The 18,379-nt window shown below is 35.6% G+C and overlaps 1 protein-coding gene across 1 annotated transcript in view; it reads left to right on the plus strand.

The window, feature by feature from the left end:
• The first annotated feature begins 457 nt into the window (after positions 1-457).
• LOC114470115 (hydrocephalus-inducing protein homolog) overlaps positions 458-18,379 on the plus strand; it is an 86,346-nt gene continuing 68,424 nt past the window's right edge. Inside the window, exons 1-14 of the mRNA XM_028458127.1 lie at positions 458-496; positions 2,667-2,755; positions 3,668-3,790; positions 5,773-5,892; positions 7,238-7,372; positions 7,476-7,675; positions 7,813-7,937; positions 9,918-10,110; positions 10,323-10,494; positions 13,525-13,624; positions 14,992-15,110; positions 16,104-16,327; positions 16,474-16,541; positions 16,900-17,141. Coding sequence (XP_028313928.1) covers positions 2,684-2,755; positions 3,668-3,790; positions 5,773-5,892; positions 7,238-7,372; positions 7,476-7,675; positions 7,813-7,937; positions 9,918-10,110; positions 10,323-10,494; positions 13,525-13,624; positions 14,992-15,110; positions 16,104-16,327; positions 16,474-16,541; positions 16,900-17,141 — 1,893 coding nt within the window. The 5' untranslated portion in view covers positions 458-496; positions 2,667-2,683. The remainder of the gene's footprint in view (positions 497-2,666; positions 2,756-3,667; positions 3,791-5,772; positions 5,893-7,237; positions 7,373-7,475; positions 7,676-7,812; positions 7,938-9,917; positions 10,111-10,322; positions 10,495-13,524; positions 13,625-14,991; positions 15,111-16,103; positions 16,328-16,473; positions 16,542-16,899; positions 17,142-18,379) is intronic.

The raw sequence follows: 18,379 nt of genomic DNA on the forward strand, positions 1-18,379 counted from the left end.
TTTACAAATTGGATTGTCCACTACAGATAAAAATATTGATTTTTTAATAAATACTATTCTTATCTCTAAATTCTATATTCACAAATGCCGTTTGGCAAAAATCTTGCCTTCATGCCTGCTTTAAAAAGTCATATTTCTCTGTTATTTAAATGCATAAAGAAAGTTAATAATGCCCATGCCAGGAAACTTTATTCACTTGTTTTTGAGTTGAAAATGCTGTAATGTCTCCTTTGTTTATTCTTGTTCTTTTTTATTTATTTGTTTTTTATTTCCTTTTGGAAGATTTTCTGTGAAATGTCGTTGTGATTTTTGTGTGTTTTGTTCTTTGAATAAAAAAAAAATAATAATAATATAATAAAAAAAAAACAGCCTTAACACGTGACTCTCAGAACTTCTCGCGTGACTTGCGGCTCTCGCGTCCCTGCCCCCATTTCTGTGTTGAGAGGTAGTCATGGTAACTCAGACCATCAGCTTCACACAATTTAAAGGAAGAACGGTAAGAAACGACTAAAGTAGGACTAATATCCTTAAAACACTCCGTGAAGTTTGACCTGTGTGAGTTTTTACCGTGGATAGGTTGTATAGCATCATTTAAAAGTGTGTTTATGTCTTGTTTTGTGCAGTGGTTGATGTTAGTTTGTTTTATAACAATCAAAATCCATTGTCCTTATCTTTATTGAACTGAAAGCTACGACCACGTATTTGGGCCACATTAAAATCAAAATAAATCGGAACACTACGAGATAAAAGTTGTAATATTTGGAGAAAAAGTCGTAATTTAATTAGATTAAAGTCGTAATATTTTGTGATTAAAGTCGAAATATTTTGAGAATAGTCATAGTTTTATTGAATCTTTAAAAACTCATAATGGTATAAAACTTTAGGACGTATAGCGTCCTGAAGTCGACCACTTCCATCCAGTTCCTTCTCCACAATAGAGACTATTTGCTCCAAATCAATCTGCTTCTTTGGTCGGAATAAACGCAAACGTATGTGAAGTCGCTTTAAAGTCCTTAAACTGACAACAGTGATGGTCAAAAGCTTCAGTATTTCGCTATGTGTGAAACCTAAACAGAAATATAATCTCACTAAATGCACGAGTGACCCCAACACAGACAAGACCCGGTTTGTATTTCAGTTTTATTCTGTATTCTCGAAATATTATGATTTTAATCTCATAAACAATACGATTTTATTCAGATTAAGATAAAACACAATCACTGAGCCTGAAATAAATAACATATAACATCTAATTTCGTTCCTATCTAATGGTTAGGCTTTCTAATCAATTTTATATAGGTTTAGGTTTTTGGTTTGGGCATCTGAGCCTTTTTTTTTTTGTCAGTATTCACCTCAATTTAATTTTTTTGAAAGGGTAAAATGTGAAAAAGCTTGATTTAAAAAAAAAAATTAAAAAAATTCTTAACTACATATATATGTATAACTGTACATAGAACTGTAACATGGTTCCCCAGTTTTGCATTACATTATATTTGACAATTTTTATAGAATTTTCATGGCTATTGCGATTATAATTAAAACATAATTGTAATTAATGATCAATTACGTCATTCTAATCAGAAGTCTGTTATATATATGTACAAAAATGCATTTTAAACATTTTTAGATAATTTATATTGGGATGAAAAGGGCTATTGTGAAAATAAGCTGGTTGTTAACCACAGTTTTGCACTAAAAATTATTCATGCTGCATTAGGGCCATATATATATATATATATATATGGTTATACCCCTCCCCCCAAAAAAATAAATATATAAATGACCAGCCGCCCCTTAAATTGCAGCAAAAGTATGTGACAAACACAATATTCAATAAACCACTAAAATATAGTAGAACAGTTTTATAAAATACTAGCAATGGACATGGTGTCATTAGGTTATTGCAGGTTTTTTCAATCTTGGGGTCAGGAGCTCATGTGGAGTCAACCTGGAATTAAAATGGGGTTTAAATGTCTAGTAATCGATAAAAAAAACAAAAAAATAAATAAAATATAAAAAAAGTAGGTAAAAACGGAATAAAATTCTATTTTTAAAATGACTTGAAATATTATTTTTCAAATACACATCACACAATAAATATCAAATAACTGTAACTGTATCCTATACTTTAACTTTCTCAAATATAAATCTCGTTCAAATATAATGCAGTATAAAAAATATCTAAGGTGGCACACTTGTCACTGTGTGCAGTAATCCTTGCTACTTTGTATTTGTAACACACTTAAATAAACATGATCAAAAACTAATTCTGGAAAAAACAAAAATGTCTCTTGGGGTCGCCGGACATTTGTGATATTAAAAGGGGGTTACGACCCAAAAAAGGTTAGGAACTTCTGGGTTAATGTTAAGAAAAAAGAAAGCTTATATAATAATGCAAGAATACTAGTATAGTTTCTGGGTGAAAAAAAGTGTACACAACTTACTGTAAGTGCCCAACAATATGGTTTGTACCCAGGGCCCAAAATATGGTGCTACGCCCCTGACTGTTGATACAACTGTCCAATGGTTTTATGGGTTGTGATGTGATAAACCTCGTATTCTTCCTAAGATTATTTTCTCTTGACTTTGAAAATGAGATAATATTGAAGAGTTTATAATCTGACAAAGTTTCTACTCTTCTGCTCATTTCACATGTTTGACCACAGACATTTGACCATTAGAAATGACGTCAAAGGGCAGCACAGCGCTGGTCCGCCGTAATAAAGTGGTTGCCAGGGTGGACAAGCCAAAGAGGGTGAGTCTATCCTGTGTGTTTACTGTTACTAGTTGTACTCACTTGTCTCTCACTTTCATATGCAGCAAAACAGGGTTTGGGTCTATTATAATTGTAATCATATAAATGATAATTAATTACAGTTATGACGCAATTCAAATTGTAATTGTATTTGTAAAACATCTATTGCTGTTGTAATCATAATTGGATCGTAATTATGTTCAGAAAATTGACTTTGTATTTGTAATTCTATAAGAACTGTCAATTACAATCTAATTAAAATGTAAAACTGGAACCATGTTCTATGCCTTACACGTACACAGTTAACAATTATTGAAATATGATTTATGTTTTCCCACTACCTCGCACCTATCTTGAGGATCATTTTATCATTTAAAAATTATTATTGATGACAATATTTTTAATTGATTAGGAAGCCTAACAAGGAAATCAAAAGATTTGATATGGTTATTTATTAAAAGCTCAGTAATTGTGATTAATTGATTTTAAACTTTAGCGATTGAGAATGTAACTGTAATAGAATTTCAGGGGCAAAATAATAATTGTAATTGGAGAAAATGCTAGTCACCGTCATCATAATTAAGTTGCAATTGAACACTGATAATTATAGATGTAAATGTAATTGAAAAATGTAATTGACCTCAACCCAGCAGCAAAAGCTGTCTTTGTGACGAGGTTTGTGTGGACTTTATCTGGAGCTCATTATTGTTTTCTCATTATCAGTGTAAACAGTCAGTGGCTCATCAGGGCCAGTAAATAATAGTAATAATAGTTAATAGTAAATAATAGTAATAATAGTTAATAGTAAATAATAGTAATAATAGTTAATAGTAAATAATAGTAATAATAGTTAATAGTAAATAAGCAGGTTGTTAGTGGTGCTAACAGTCTGTGCTTTTGCTGGGATTGCAGGTGCCCCCATCCATTTACACCCAGGAGACTTTACAGACCTCAGAGGAACGCCTGAACAACACTGTGGTGCACCCGCCTCGCGTTTTGGAGCTGTTTGACATCAACAGCGTTTCTTATCAGCGGGTAAACACCAGCTTTTACGATACCAACTCTATATTTGTATTAATGAAAAGCAGAAATAGAGACATGGGTGAGAACCAAAATATGAATTTTTTTTACCTGTGTCCTTTTACAGGACAATCTTCAAGGAAACTCAGGAAACAATTCTGAAGAAAAAAATGTATTTATAGCGTTTACAAGCACTCAGTGTTGCATCATTATTTGTTTTACTTTATGTTTTGCTTAATGTTTGTCCAAGGTGTGAAATCTTTTATACAACAGTAGCACATTAGGTATGTATTAAATATGGTTCATTGCAACAACAGATCTAAAATGCATTAGTCCAGGGGTCTGCAACCTACGGCTCTGGAGCCTCATGTGGCTCTTTGACTGTTTTGCAATGGCTCCCTATAGCTTTAAAAAAAACTATTGAAATAAAGAGTTCATTTTTTTTTTTTTTTTTTTTTTTACAGATGCTATTAATGATTACTGACAAATAAAATCAAGATATAACAATTTGTTTACCTAAAATAAATCATGTTGTGCAGTGACTCAGCACCTTCCTACTTCACCTCCTGCTACTTCTACAGACCATCAACTTTCCTTACACCTGTGGCTAACCTTAAGTTTTAAATCCCTGGTAAGATAATTAAACCAACAAAAACACTATTCTGGAAGAAAATAGAGATTATAATTGTGTGGGAACAGATTCATTTAACCACCAATGTACAGGTTAAATATACATTTTTTTTATGTGTGGCAAGAAATGAGTAATTAGCATGTGTTGACCAACATGATCATGTTATCAAATTCAAGTTACTTTTTGTAGCCTTTCAAATACATTAACAACAACTTTATATAACATTGTGTTCATGTAAACTTAGATGCATAAGAATTTGAAAATGCAAAATATTCTTATTTCTTGATGTCAATTTATTTTATTTTATCTTAAACTGTTTTTAAGTTGCCATTTATATGATCAAATTAAATCAAACATTATTCTCTAGAATTTTAACTCTATAGAATATAATACACTGTATTGTCTTCATTGAGAAGGTATTTTTTCGGCTCCGTGAGGACTTTAATCAAGGTGAGATGAGGCAAAATGGCAGATTGCAGACCCCTGCATTAGTCATTGACTGCACAAAATAACCACGCATTCAAACTCCACATTAATGCAACAATAGAAAATATATGCTGTTGGCATTTAAATTGTTCAAAGACTTGTGGTCCCTTAGTCAGCAGGCACTAATTGATTGCCAGAGGGCAACAAATGTGACTCGGTGCTTTGTTTTTTTACAAGCTCTTTTAAGCAAGCGCTAGGGGCAGAAATGCTTTGTAAAAAAAAGCACTGGAACTCGTACAGTGTCCACACACATTGCACCGAGGACATAGATTTGGACCTCACTTTTTGTTGAATGTAATGAGTAAAATTATCATCTTGTCATCTCGAGAGACAAAAAGTTGAACAAATGATCATATAGCAAAAACTGTTTAGTAACAAAATAATAGGTGACTAATACTGAATGCACTATGTTGGTAGAATTCTAAAAGAGCAAGCTATGCTCTGCCTAATGATAACAAAGTCCCTTTCCAATACCCTTAAAAATCATTATTGCTTACTATGAAAAACTGGCTTTTATGACTGAGACTCTGCTGTAGTTACTTATTTGCTTTTGAAAAATCAAGACAATTTTATAACCTTTCAGCTTTTGCTAGAAGGCTATCAAGCGATAGCTGCACTGTAACTTTACTTGGTAATATTCCAAAAAAAATGTCACATTTTGCATTTTTTGAATATCCTATTATATATGAAGAGGACAATTTATGGTTCATGGGATCTGTCCTCCTTCAAAAAGAATATAGTAGTATTATGTTGGGCAAGAGAATACAACATCACACATCTTTCCTATCAAAGTAGTAGTGCCCGATTGCAATGGATTACAACACACGTTACAGTGTTTGTGTGTGTGTGTGTGTGTGTGTGTGTGTATGTGTGCTTTCAGACATCCATTGTAGGTCTGAATCAGGCGCTTTTCCAGCCTTACCCATCTGAGCTGATCTTCCAGAGCTTCTCTCCTGGACTCACTTACGAGTTACCTCTTGTTCTGCTAAACAATGACAAGGTGTGTTAATTAATTATGGATGTTCAATAATAGAGGGTTTTCACCAATGGCATGTTCTGGGCAGTAACCCCAAATGCGCGGCCAATTTGGAGGTACTCGGAGTTAAACACTGCGATGGATAAATGTCCGTAACCACAGAAAAGCTCCTCAAAATGCGTTATAGAGAGCTTTATTTCAGACTCGTTGTCCATAAAATCCAAACAAACAAACAAACAAACAAACAAACACAAAAACACTTTTAAAAATGTCTAACAGTCAATTTTCAAAAGGCACCTATACCAGTGGTTTCAGAGCTGAGATGTGCAGCGGTTGGCACTGTTTGCAATGTTCACCAGTACAAGCACAATGTAATGTCATTTATAGATGCAAAGGCATACAGGGAATGACTTGGTCCGCAGGAAACAATATTTGGAAAAGTTACGGTTTATTGGTGGTGCAGATCCATACGAGTTGTCTCCCTCGTCTTTTATCAATGACAACCCGGAGAGTCTTCCGTCTATTGCGTATCCTGATATCGTCAATTACCTGGTTTTAACCCTAACCCAATCTGGGTCATCCTTTTGATAAAGGTCAGACATTTTACCTGGAATACAATTAGCAATACAGCACATTTTAGCTCTACATTTTAAGAACTGTGTGCAGAGTTTGAATTCTGATTGGAAATGGAGCGGAAATGGAGATCAACAAAAATCCAAATTGATCTAGAACTGTACAAAATAAGTCTGCGTAAATTCAATGATAGCTTGTTCAAAGCGAGGCAGCAATACTTTTCTGAAATTATTGCTAACACAACAATTATGGCACAACCCCAACTTTAGAAATAGGAAAACACCGCTCTATCTGAAGACATGGGAAGAGAGCGGAATCACTCATCTTCAAGAGCTCTTCGAAAATGACAAGCTCAGGACATTTAACAATCGAACCCAAACATTCATTATAAATAAAAGTAACTTTCTACAGTACTTACAAGTAACAGAGACAATCAAGAAAAATACTCCAGTAGATCGGATTACCCTACAACCGTCAGAACTGGCTATATATGAACAAAATCTCAACAAAATAAAAAAAACCTCTCAAAAATATACATCGCAATCCATCCTTGCTGCACTCGCCATATCATGTTTGATACTGGTGGAACGATAATATCGCCCATCCCTATAGTTATTATATGAAGCAAACCAGTGTAATCTATATGCCAAACTATGACATACAAAGTCAAAAGTAAAAGATGTGCTCCAGGGTAGCTGATCCTGATAGTGACATCAATTCAGTGAGTTAGAATATATATATATATATTTTGCATTTGTGAGTTTTTTCAGAAAGTAAAGTCATTTCTGTTACTCAGGTTCCAAGATGTGTGAAGTTGGAACCTGTGGATTCAGAATATTTTCACGTCAAAAGTCATGAGTCTTCTGGCAAAAAAGTTGCATCTGGAATGACTGTAACTTTCACAGTCCTCTTCACACCACGGGAGAACAAGGTTGGTGCTTGGAACTTCATATTTGAAACAAACACTGAGTTTTTCCTAGTGTTCTGTGTTACAGACTGTATTTTAAAGTATGGATTCCCTTTTCTCTGCACAGGACTATTGCCATAGTCTGTTTTTTAGGACAGAAAGAGAATGCTTTGAGATTCCAGTCAGTGCCATTGGACCACGAGCCATTCTTAATTTTGAAGACGATATACATTTGCCTGTATGTCTCGTGAAAGCGTCCACACAGAAAACTTGCTTTGTTCGCAATGTCGGAAATTGTCAAGCCAAGTTCAAGCTTGGCACACAGAGGTAGGAAGGTTCACACTGAGCTTGTTTCTAAGGAGGATTTGTCCTTGTTTATCTGTTGCACAGCCACCAAAATCATCTCTCAACATTCCTGCCTGTGTTGCTTTTGCTAATTTCTTTCAAATGTTTCTTGATTTCAGTCCTTTCTCAGTGACACCCTCATCTGGGACTCTTGATGTAAACGAGGGCATTCAGGTCACTGTAGATTTCCAGCCAATCACCTCTGGGGTCTACAAAGAGGACATGATTCTCCACTACCACACTGGTGAGATAAATTCAGGCCTCTGAAAACACATTATTATAGTTAATTATAGAAACCTGTTTTCAGTGTGCGAACTATACCGCGGCCGTTGGGGGGGGGCTCACTTAGATGGGGGGCGTACTCCGCGCAAGCTTCAGAGGGGTGCGCGGTGACGTCATTTTTGGTGCACGTTCCTCTTGACGTCCCCCGTCCATCAAGCATAAACCAGGCTTTGCAAAACACATTCATTATTACAAGCCTGTACGTCTGCTTGCCTTATGTCAGCACATGTAAGCACCTATCACATCCAACCTCCACACACGCATCAAAACTTAATCAAATCTAAATCAAAACCAAAACATGTCAGCCTGTCTACAAGGGATCAAGTCTGCAACAACATGCACAAAATAACCTCTGAAATACTGTAACGCAAATCAACAAACCAATCATTGACAAAACACACACGACATTCATAATAAAACATTTTTAAAAAATCGACCAGGCTGTGTAACGCCCGCCACTCTAATAATTTCCGCAATCATGAAAAAAATCTGCAGCATTTAATGCAATAACATACAACACAGTACTAACAAGTAATAATACAGTTTATAGGCCTACAGATTAGCGCTTACCTTAAAACAGAAGTGACTACACAGGCCTGGGATCAGCCACCTTTGCTGTTGGTCCAGAAGCCCATGATGTGGACAGACGATGACCTGATTTAAACCAGGATGTAATGAAGGATGTTGGGTCTAGTGAGTCCAGGGGTGCCGGACTCCAGGCTTCGAGGGCTGGATTCCTGAGACTTTTAGATGTGTCCCTGATCGAACACACTTGAATGAAATGAATGGCTTGTTATTATGTTTCTGCAGAGCTTGATGACAACACATTGGTTTCAATGAGGTGTGTTCTAGCTGACTCACCGAGTCCGTACTTGGTCAGTGCTTATTCAGGGGTTTTAACATGTGGACAAGGTCTGAATCCAGCATTCGCCTTTTAAGGCCGTCAATCACAGACTGCTCAAGCATAAATGGTCCAGCGTGGTCTTTCTTTTTTCATTTTCGATGTCTGACTTAAAGTGACTTTTAAGGCATAGCGCCTCCATGCTTCAATGGTGAGGACAAGAACTTCATGCAAGCCGGCTTCTTTATTTCATTGAAATAGTGATGTGCAAATCATACATTAGAAATAGCCTAATTCTACACATGATCCATGATTATGATAATACAAAAAAAACTAATAAATTAAAGGAAATACATGGGAAAAACAGCATTTTGCCAATATTTAAGTGACCCCAATTTCACAAATCATGTTTCCAGGGGAGCTCATGTCTCATTAAGGGGGGCGGAGACCCCCCTTGCTCACCCTGCCTGTTTCTCCTTTTGTCATTTTGAAGCTCGACTAACAACCCAGTTAAATATTAGTAATTCTTTGCTTAGTCTTGCACAATTCTGACTTTAGTTTAGGGTGATTGGTTGCAACAGATGAGTTGATAGACACCTAGAAAGGTAGTTGTGGTTTTTTTTCTCCATAGACTTAGGACTGAAAAGGCCGAAATGAGATAAATAGTGATGATGAGGAGAGAATTCATAAGCTCCAGAGGGGCCTGAATTATTAGCATGGTGTAGAATTAATATATGGTGGTTATGGGGTATTGCATTTAACACTCCTTGCTACTTTCTCAAAGGACCTTAACTTTCGTCTATTCTGCTCTTCGAGGACCAAAGACTTTAAATCATGCAACAATGTTTGCTTACTGACCCAACAAGGTGTCATTAGAAGTAGAAGCAGGAAGGGCTTTGAGTTAAAAAAATATATAATTCTATTAATAAATAATAATACGATTCTTTCAAACTGTGCCTGTCTCAACGGGGATCTATTTCTAACCTTCAGGGGTAAAAAACTATGAGGTATCACGATGATAACGTCACAATGCTACATGTATAGGTGTGAAATATGGCATGGGTGTGATTGTGAAAACAATACTGTTTGTCCTCTCCTCAGGTGAAGATGTGCACATAAGCTTGAGTGGAATTTGTGAAGAAGCAAATTTGCAACTTAGTCCCAATTCCGTGTGGTTTGAGAAGACGTTTATATCCCTGGTCAGCCAGCAGACAGTGTCCCTCACTAACAAGACGGACGTCCCGCTGCGGTACTGCTGGACAGATATGCCCACCCAGCAAGAAAAGGACCTCAGGTTATTGATCAATGTGCAATTACATTTTAATGTAAAACTCACAACAGATGACAGCATTTTGCTTCTCAGTTTTGGGATTGTTCCTAAAGTTGAAGAGGTAGAATTGTTTGGCTTTGGTGTCCACCATGTGTTTTCAGTTACCAATGTTTGTTCTTTCTCTTCCAACCTTTTGGTTTTTACGTCTCACCTTCCCTCTGCTCCGCTCTCTCCAGAGAGAGTTCAGATCTCGATCAGGTAAAGGGCGATAAAGAGCGAGCGCTTTCTCCGTGTGACGCCGCAGCAATCCATCACCTCACACTGCTGTCTGTGCAGAACGGAAGCAGTCAGACAAGGACGAACGAACCACAGGACTCCTCACACGGTTGCATAAGCATTCAACCAGCGGTGCGTCCACGCTTTAGCACTTTTTCTCCCTTCTCACAAATTATTTGACCAAATATTTATAATTATAGGCTGTTGTGTGCTGCAATAGATATGTTATTATTGCATATCTCAGATCAAAAATGTGGTGTTTTTAAAAAAACAAAACAAATAGCTGTATTGATTGCATTAAAATTGAAATACCTTTTTCTCATAAGCCCTTCCCACCTGTGTCGTCTTAGGCTTCCTATGCAGCGCCACTGGTGGTATACCAAACAGTTAAGGCTGCTTGCACGTGCCTTTGTTAGAGTAATCCAGGGTTGGGGTCAATTATAATTGTAATCACGTAACAAATAATTAATTACAATTATTGCGTAGTTAGTGAGGGTGCAATGCATCCTCACTATTGTATTCGCGGTCCTTTATTATTATTATTATTATATTTTTTTCTTCTTCCGTCTAGCCCTATCTCTTCCGACACCGTTTGTCCGATTTTAACAATCAAGATGTCAAACGTTCAGAAAATTCACGACATGTATGCTATCGCTTTCATAATTTGTAACTTGTCAACTTTTTGAGTTATTGCCTTGGCAACTTTTTGCTCCCATCCACTTACATTGGAAATGTCAACCTTGGAAACTTTTAAACCCTTCCTCACTAGCCATTCTTTAACTGATCCAAACCATTCAACCTTTAACATGTTCAGCTATTACCTCCAACCCATTTACACTTCTTTTAACCTTTTCAACCCATTTTAACTTTTTTCAACTGTTTCAACACGTTTCAACCTTTTCAACCTATTTGAACTTTTTTCAACCTTTTCAACCCATTTCAACTTTTCTTCATATTTTTCAACAAATTCATATTTTTTTCAAATTGCAGTGCGACGGGGGCAAGCACATGCATCCTCACTTGCATTTTCTTCAGGAAATGCAAAAATTCTAGTTATTATTATATTTTTTTCTTCTTCCGTCTAGCCCTATCTCTTACGACACAATTTGTCCGATTTTAACAATCAAGATGTCAAACCGTTCAGAAAATTCACGACATGTATGCTATCGCTTTCATAATTTGTAACTTGTCAACTTTTTGAGTTATTGCCTTGGCAACTTTTTGCTCCCATCCACTTACATTGGAAATGTCAACCTTGGAAACTTTTAAACCCTTCCTCACTAGCCATTCTTTAACTGATCCAAACCATTCAACCTTTCACATGTTCAGCTACTACCTCCAACCCATTTAGACTTCTTTTAACCTTTTCAACCTATTTCAACTTTTTCAACCCATTTCAACCTTTTCAACCCATTTTAACATTTTCAACCCATTTCAACCTTTTCAACCCATTTTAACTTTTTCAACCCATTTCAACTTTTTTCAACCTTTTCAACCCATTTTAACTTTTTTCAACCTTTTCAACTTTTCTTCATATTTTTCAACAAATTCAACTTTTTTTCAAATTGCGGTGCGACGGGGGCAAGCACATGCATCCTCACTTGCATTTTCTTTAGGAAATGCAAAAATTCTAGTTATAATTGGAACTGGAATTTTTTTTAATCTGTTGCTGTCGTAAACATAATGAAATTGTAATTGACTTTTTTAATTGTAATTTCCATTAAAATTCTAAAAAAATTGTCACAAAACTGGGGAACCAAGTTATAGTTCTATATGTACAGCTCTACACATACAGTATGTCGTTAACAATTATTAACGTGTTTCATTTCAAACTTTCCCACATTTTACCATTTCAAAAAAATTTAAATCGAGGAGTATACCGACACAAAAAAGGCTCAAATGACCACACCAGAAATATTAAAACCTATATTTTCATTGATTAGGTAACCAATAGATAGGAAAGATGATAGATATTTGTTTTTAGTGTATTTTACAGTTGATTTAGGTCCCGTTATTATCAGAGTCAGAGATGCTAACAGAAAGCTAACACAATTCATCCATTCATCCATCAATTTTATGACCCGCTTGTTCCTGTTCTTTTCAGGGTCGTGAGGCTAACCCAATTCAATTCAATTCAACTTGATTTATATAGCGCTAATTACAACAAAAGTCATCTCAAAGCGCTATCAAAATATAAAATATGTAATAAAAAGGGGGAAAAAAAGCAACAAATCCCCATGAACAAGCATCAGCGACAGTAGGAAGAAACAACTCCCTTTTCACAGTCAGAAATCTCTGTTAGAACCACGTTCAGAGGTGGCAGCCATCTGCTTCAACTGGTTGGGGTTAGTGGACAGAAGAACCAACAGAACAGGATATAGAGATAGAACATCAGAGTGTCCCAGACTAGTTGAGCTGTGAGCCACAAATCAGGAACTGCCAGCTCCAGCTTCAAGAACCTGAAACAGAAAAGAGAGAGTAGAGCGAGGAGAAGGCACTGACTGCAGAAAAGCATGGTTTTGAGCTTTGCACCTAGTAGATAGGTTAGGTCTCCATGGTCTGTAAATGCGGCCTTTACAGACGAGACTTTGTCGGCTCTAGTGGTTAGGTTAGCGCTATTATACGCTATACGCTTTAGCAAATCTCTTCAGTTTGGTAATTTCCTTGTTGGCCTTTAGTAATAAAATGTCTATTTCTGACGGTGGCTGAGGAAGGTTAACTGTTATTAGGTTATTTATTTCAGGCTCAGTAATTGTGATTAATTGTAATTGAACTTCAGTAATTAAGAACGTAATTGTAATGGACTTTGTTAGGATAAAAAAGAATTGTAATGGGAATTGGAAAAAGTGTTGGTCACTGTATAACTGAATTGTACTTGAACATGGATAATTGAAAACGTAACTGTAACTGAAAAATGTAATTGACCCCAACCCTGAGTACACGCTAGATTCTTCAGTCCTAATCTCAATTTGTGACGGAAGTTTTTTTTTTTTTTAAAAAAAAACAGACTACAAAAAAATTTATTCAGAATTTGATCTGTAACTAGAATCTATTATATTTCATGTTTTTTTTAAGGCTTTTGATTGTTATTTTTTTGTGTGTGAAAAAAATGACACCTACATTGTTTCATAAAGGATAATTGTTTGTCTATATCTTGCTCAGGAAGGGGAAATATGGCCTAGCATGACTGCAAATTTCAACATCACCTTCAAACCAAAGGAGGCCAAACTTTACCAACAAACGTTATTCTGCGATGTTACAGGTCAGTATCATTATGAAATATCACTCATTCCATTTGAAAAAAAGTTATTTTACTTCCCACTTCTTAAAGCAACAGCAAATGCAATGTGGTTTCCAATATAAAAGACACATACAGTAAAACCTTTTAAGAATAATAGTTCCAGTTATTTGCATGTCTGGGTCAAGCACACATTATTTCCATTTAGCTCATTTATCATTTAAAATGATGATCTTTCCTGCTGTCTCTGGGATGGTGCTGACAGCTGTGCTGATAACTTTCAATGTGTGTCTTTTGGGACTGAGGTTGTATTTACATTAGTTTTAATGTTTTTTGAGGCAGTTGATGACCTGACTTATGTGGGTCAAACTTAGCCAAACTGGAGAATAGTGTCAACTGTCTCTGCATTGTGCAAATAATAATAATAATAACAATAATAATAATAATAATAATAATTTCATTAACCCTTATTCTCAGAGCCGGCCCTACCACTTAAGCAGATTAAGCGGCTGCTTAGGGCCCCGCAGCTACCAGGGGCCCCCACACAATGGCTGTTCATCACACTTCTTTAACCTGTTATTTACAGCAAACAACATTATAAAAGACTTAAAAAAACAAACAAACAAACAAGAAAAATGAACATATAGTCTAGTCATTAGCAAGAAAAAAGAAAATAAAAAAGTGGTTGGAGGCATTGGCAATAAGCTGCAATGTTTTTATTTTAACTTCTAAACAATATTTTTAATGTATTTTTTCATTTGGATGTTTAGATTTTTCATCATTTATTTTGAGGCTCCTTTTTTATTATAAACAATTACATTTTTCACTTTATAAATACTATTCATATTCATTTTGTTGCAATGAGTGTTTTTATTTTTTTCTACTTATATTTGTATTCATGTTTAACTTTTTTTTTTAAAGAAAAATGTCTTTTTGCAGTTATTACCTTGTTCATTGTGTTTCTGCTAAATAGAATAGTTCAGAGTTAGAAGTGTATTTGAAGGAATCCCTGATGAAATTAAATTATTATTGGCTTATGGAAAATAATCATTTATGAATACATTTAAAATGAGGCTTTACCATTTGGTTGTATTTATTTATCTTTCATTTGAGCGACTTTACATACATTTTATTTTACCCTCAGGGTTACAGTGGTTCATCAGAGTTATTGTCATTTAAATTGTTCGACACTGAGGAGCAGTTTGTAAACTATGGCCATCATGTTCATAGAGGGAAAATGTCATTTGGTTTATACTGTAATAGAATAATGACAGTGTGGGGCCCCCAAAAGGTATCCTGTCTAGGGCCGGCCCTGCTCATTCTATTTGTTTAAATTCACACAATGTTGGTTTCTTTGATTGCAACTTAATTCCATGTCTGTCCCATTGTAGGCTGTGAATCATTGCTGCCTCTCAACATCAACGGTGAAGGCGTAGGACCTAAAATCGTGCTTGATTATTACCTGAAGGACATGAAAAATGTATTCATAGGGGACAAGGACCATTATATGGTGAGCGAGAACTTTTAACAGTCAATAAATGTATCAGTTGTTTAATCCCTACTAAAAGTTGTCTAAATGGATTTTATTTAAAAGCTTTACCAAACTGGATTAAATGTGTGAGTCAGTAGCTGGATCACATGTGTCAAACTCATGGCCCGGGGGCCAAATCCGGACCTTTAAAAGATTCAAATCGGCCCACAGGGGAAATTTAAAATGACCAAATAATTTAGTTGTGGATACATGGGTAGGGTTGCAAAGAGGCGTAAAATATCTGGAAAATTTCCACAGAAACTTAAGCTCAGGAATTTTGGCAATATTATAAAAAATGTAAACTTTTCATGGCAATTATTTATTGAAATTAACCAGTCATTGGGAGTAATTTTAAATCACTGTATCATATCCAAACATAAATATTGGCATCCATGCAAAAATAATACACATAAACACAACATTAATTTTACACATAAACATAACATTTTTTCAACAGATTCATTTGAAAGTAGAACTTTACAAATATTGTAGTGGAGTTTCATTGAATTTGTCACAAATTCAATGAAACTATAATATTTGCAGGGGTTGGCAGTTTTCTCATGCTTGTATAACACAATTGAAATCTTTTTTACTTTCAAACTTTCAAAATCCTATTTAATCCTCAAACTATTTGACTACATTTTCCCAAATTGAATAAATATACTCACTACCTGTCTGTCACCTATTGCTTGGATATTGTTGGTGCTTTATACTGTATGTTCTACATACTTTTATATCATTTAAACGTATATGGAAATGCAAAGTAGCACTAATGTTGAAATTGTTCAATTCCCCACCTCTGTGGCCCATTTGTGATCAAACTTATTCGTTCTTTGGCCCCTGAACGAAAACAAATTTGACATCCCTGTGCTAGATTCTAAAGTAGTATCATTATTTTGATAATATAAAAACAAAATGGGGACAAATATAGGGAAGAGTTGCCAACATTTAATTCTTTTTACGTTTTTCCAGGTGAAGGTATCGAACAAAGGTCTGATTGATGCCTATTTTAGGCTGTCAGGGCCGGATACCACTTTTGGTCGCTGTTTCTCCTTCAGTCCGAAGGAAGGTGTTATTCCCTCTGGGACCTGCCAGATTGTGGAAGTCACCTTCCACAGTTGTGACTTGGGTTCTTTCTCTGAGAATTTGCAGCTCGCTGTCAGAGGACGACCTCAGCCACTGACTTTGACCTTTAGGTAAAGTTGGCAGCCAAAGGATCTCGTTTATCTAGGTCCATAAAAATAAAACCCAATAACTTCTGTTTAGTAAAAAGTGAATCTTAGAATTGATAAGCTATTGATCAGTGACATTTTATAAACTAACTTGTCTGTATTTCTTTTAGGGGTTGTGTCATTGCTCCTACATTTCATTTTGATGTTTCAGGCATTAATTTTGGAGATGTGGCATTCGGTGAGTTATAGCATTATATGATATTTCTATTACAATTACAAATAACAGGAACTTTTACTGTTATTATTTATATTTTTCTTCTTCATATTCTGCTTTTTATTATTGCTACTCTTAATAAATTATAACATTGAAATAGGAAAGTAATAGCAATAATAGAATACAATGTATAATATTATGTCATAGTGTACCTACTTTGTATTTATTTTGTCTATTTCAACTTATTTACCATGTGGTCACAGAAACTGTGGTAACTTCTACATTTGGCTAAGAAAAGAGCAAAGTACATAGCCGAAGCCGAAAAGGAACTACTTGTTTAGTTTTTGCCATAATTTTTGTTCCTTTTTTGCTCATTTTATAGGTTTCCCGTTTACCACAGCTTGCACAATTTTCAACACCTCTTTTGTGCCGATGACCTTTGCCCTGCGGGTTGTGGGAGATGGTCAGGGGCCTCCCAGTGTAAGCGGTTTTCAGCAGGTCTCTGATTTGTCAAGAAGAAATTGGCAAGGTTATACTGGAGCCAACGTTCCTCCACATCCCGTGGAGTTCACAGTCAGTCCTGATACTGACACTGTTGATGCCATGTCTGACGTTCTCATCGAGGTGCATTTAGTTTCAAATTACCATACATTTTGTTCTTGATTTGATACGTGCTCTTCCATAGTTTGTTTTAATTGAAATACTTTAAACTATTTCGGAATTGTTTTTGTTGATAGAAGTGATCCAAGAGCACTGTTTTATTTCTTTAAGATAATTCTTCCTCTTCAATTCAAACATATACATTTAAAACATTAAGGAACTAACAGGCCAAATCAAAAAGATTTCTTTCTTTTATTAGACTAAGGTAGTGAGATGTTTTTTTTTAAATATATATTTGCTTGGATGTCATACATATCTTAGAAATATGTCCTAAGCCGAGCTACGTTCTGCGCAATTTGTTCCTGTGTCAGGATTGTTGATGGTCAAATGAGAAAAAAAAAATTATGTTGTCATTTGAAAATATATTTAGGTTTAATTTAGAATGCATATTGTTAAGGTGCGCTATATAGAATTTCAACTAGATTTACACCAATTTGCACTCCTCTGGAAGTCCACATATGGCTTTTTACCACATGGCTATTTCTGCGTTAAAAACAACTTAAAAACAGACATTTCAACATTAAAAATTCCGATCTCCACCTTTGAAGTGTTCCCAGATGTAGCACGTTGAAACATGGCTGACTGAAGTAGTTTTTACAATAAATACATTCACGTTTGTGTGGATTGTTGCCTTCCAATGCATTTTTTTATGTCGGAGGTTCAGATCAGAGCCGGGCCGGGGGCGGGGCAAATGACCGGGCCCTTTAAACCCAAATAATAAAGCTCATAATAACATCATTTTACGACATACACATGCCCGCACTAGCAGGGCTTACAAGCTTCGGCACCACGGAGAGCGACTATGTCATTTTGAAGTCCATCAAACGTACATGAAGTATAACAAAACAAGAGAACAACAAAAACAATAGACTCCATGGTCACTAATATTGAAACAACACAAATTCAAAGCAGTTCAGCACGACGGATAGCGACCGCGTCATTTTGACACCCACTTTAAACATTTCCACTCAGAGCCTGTATCAGTAGCTATAACGTTTAGTAAAACTGGCACAGTGGCCCACATGTTCACAAACACAATTTCAATATGAAGTACTATAATAGGCCTACTCAGCGCTATTTGAAGGGCATATGACGAGCCTTGCGCTCTGTGTCCATTTTTTTGCTCTCATTCTCTATGGACAACATTTCAAGTCCACTCAGTCTCTCCTGTCCCACTGCGCACCTCAACTGGTTTTTAATAC

This window comes from Gouania willdenowi, chromosome 9, assembly GCF_900634775.1.
Source record: "Gouania willdenowi chromosome 9, fGouWil2.1, whole genome shotgun sequence".
NCBI classification, from domain to species: Eukaryota; Metazoa; Chordata; class Actinopteri; order Blenniiformes; family Gobiesocidae; genus Gouania; species Gouania willdenowi.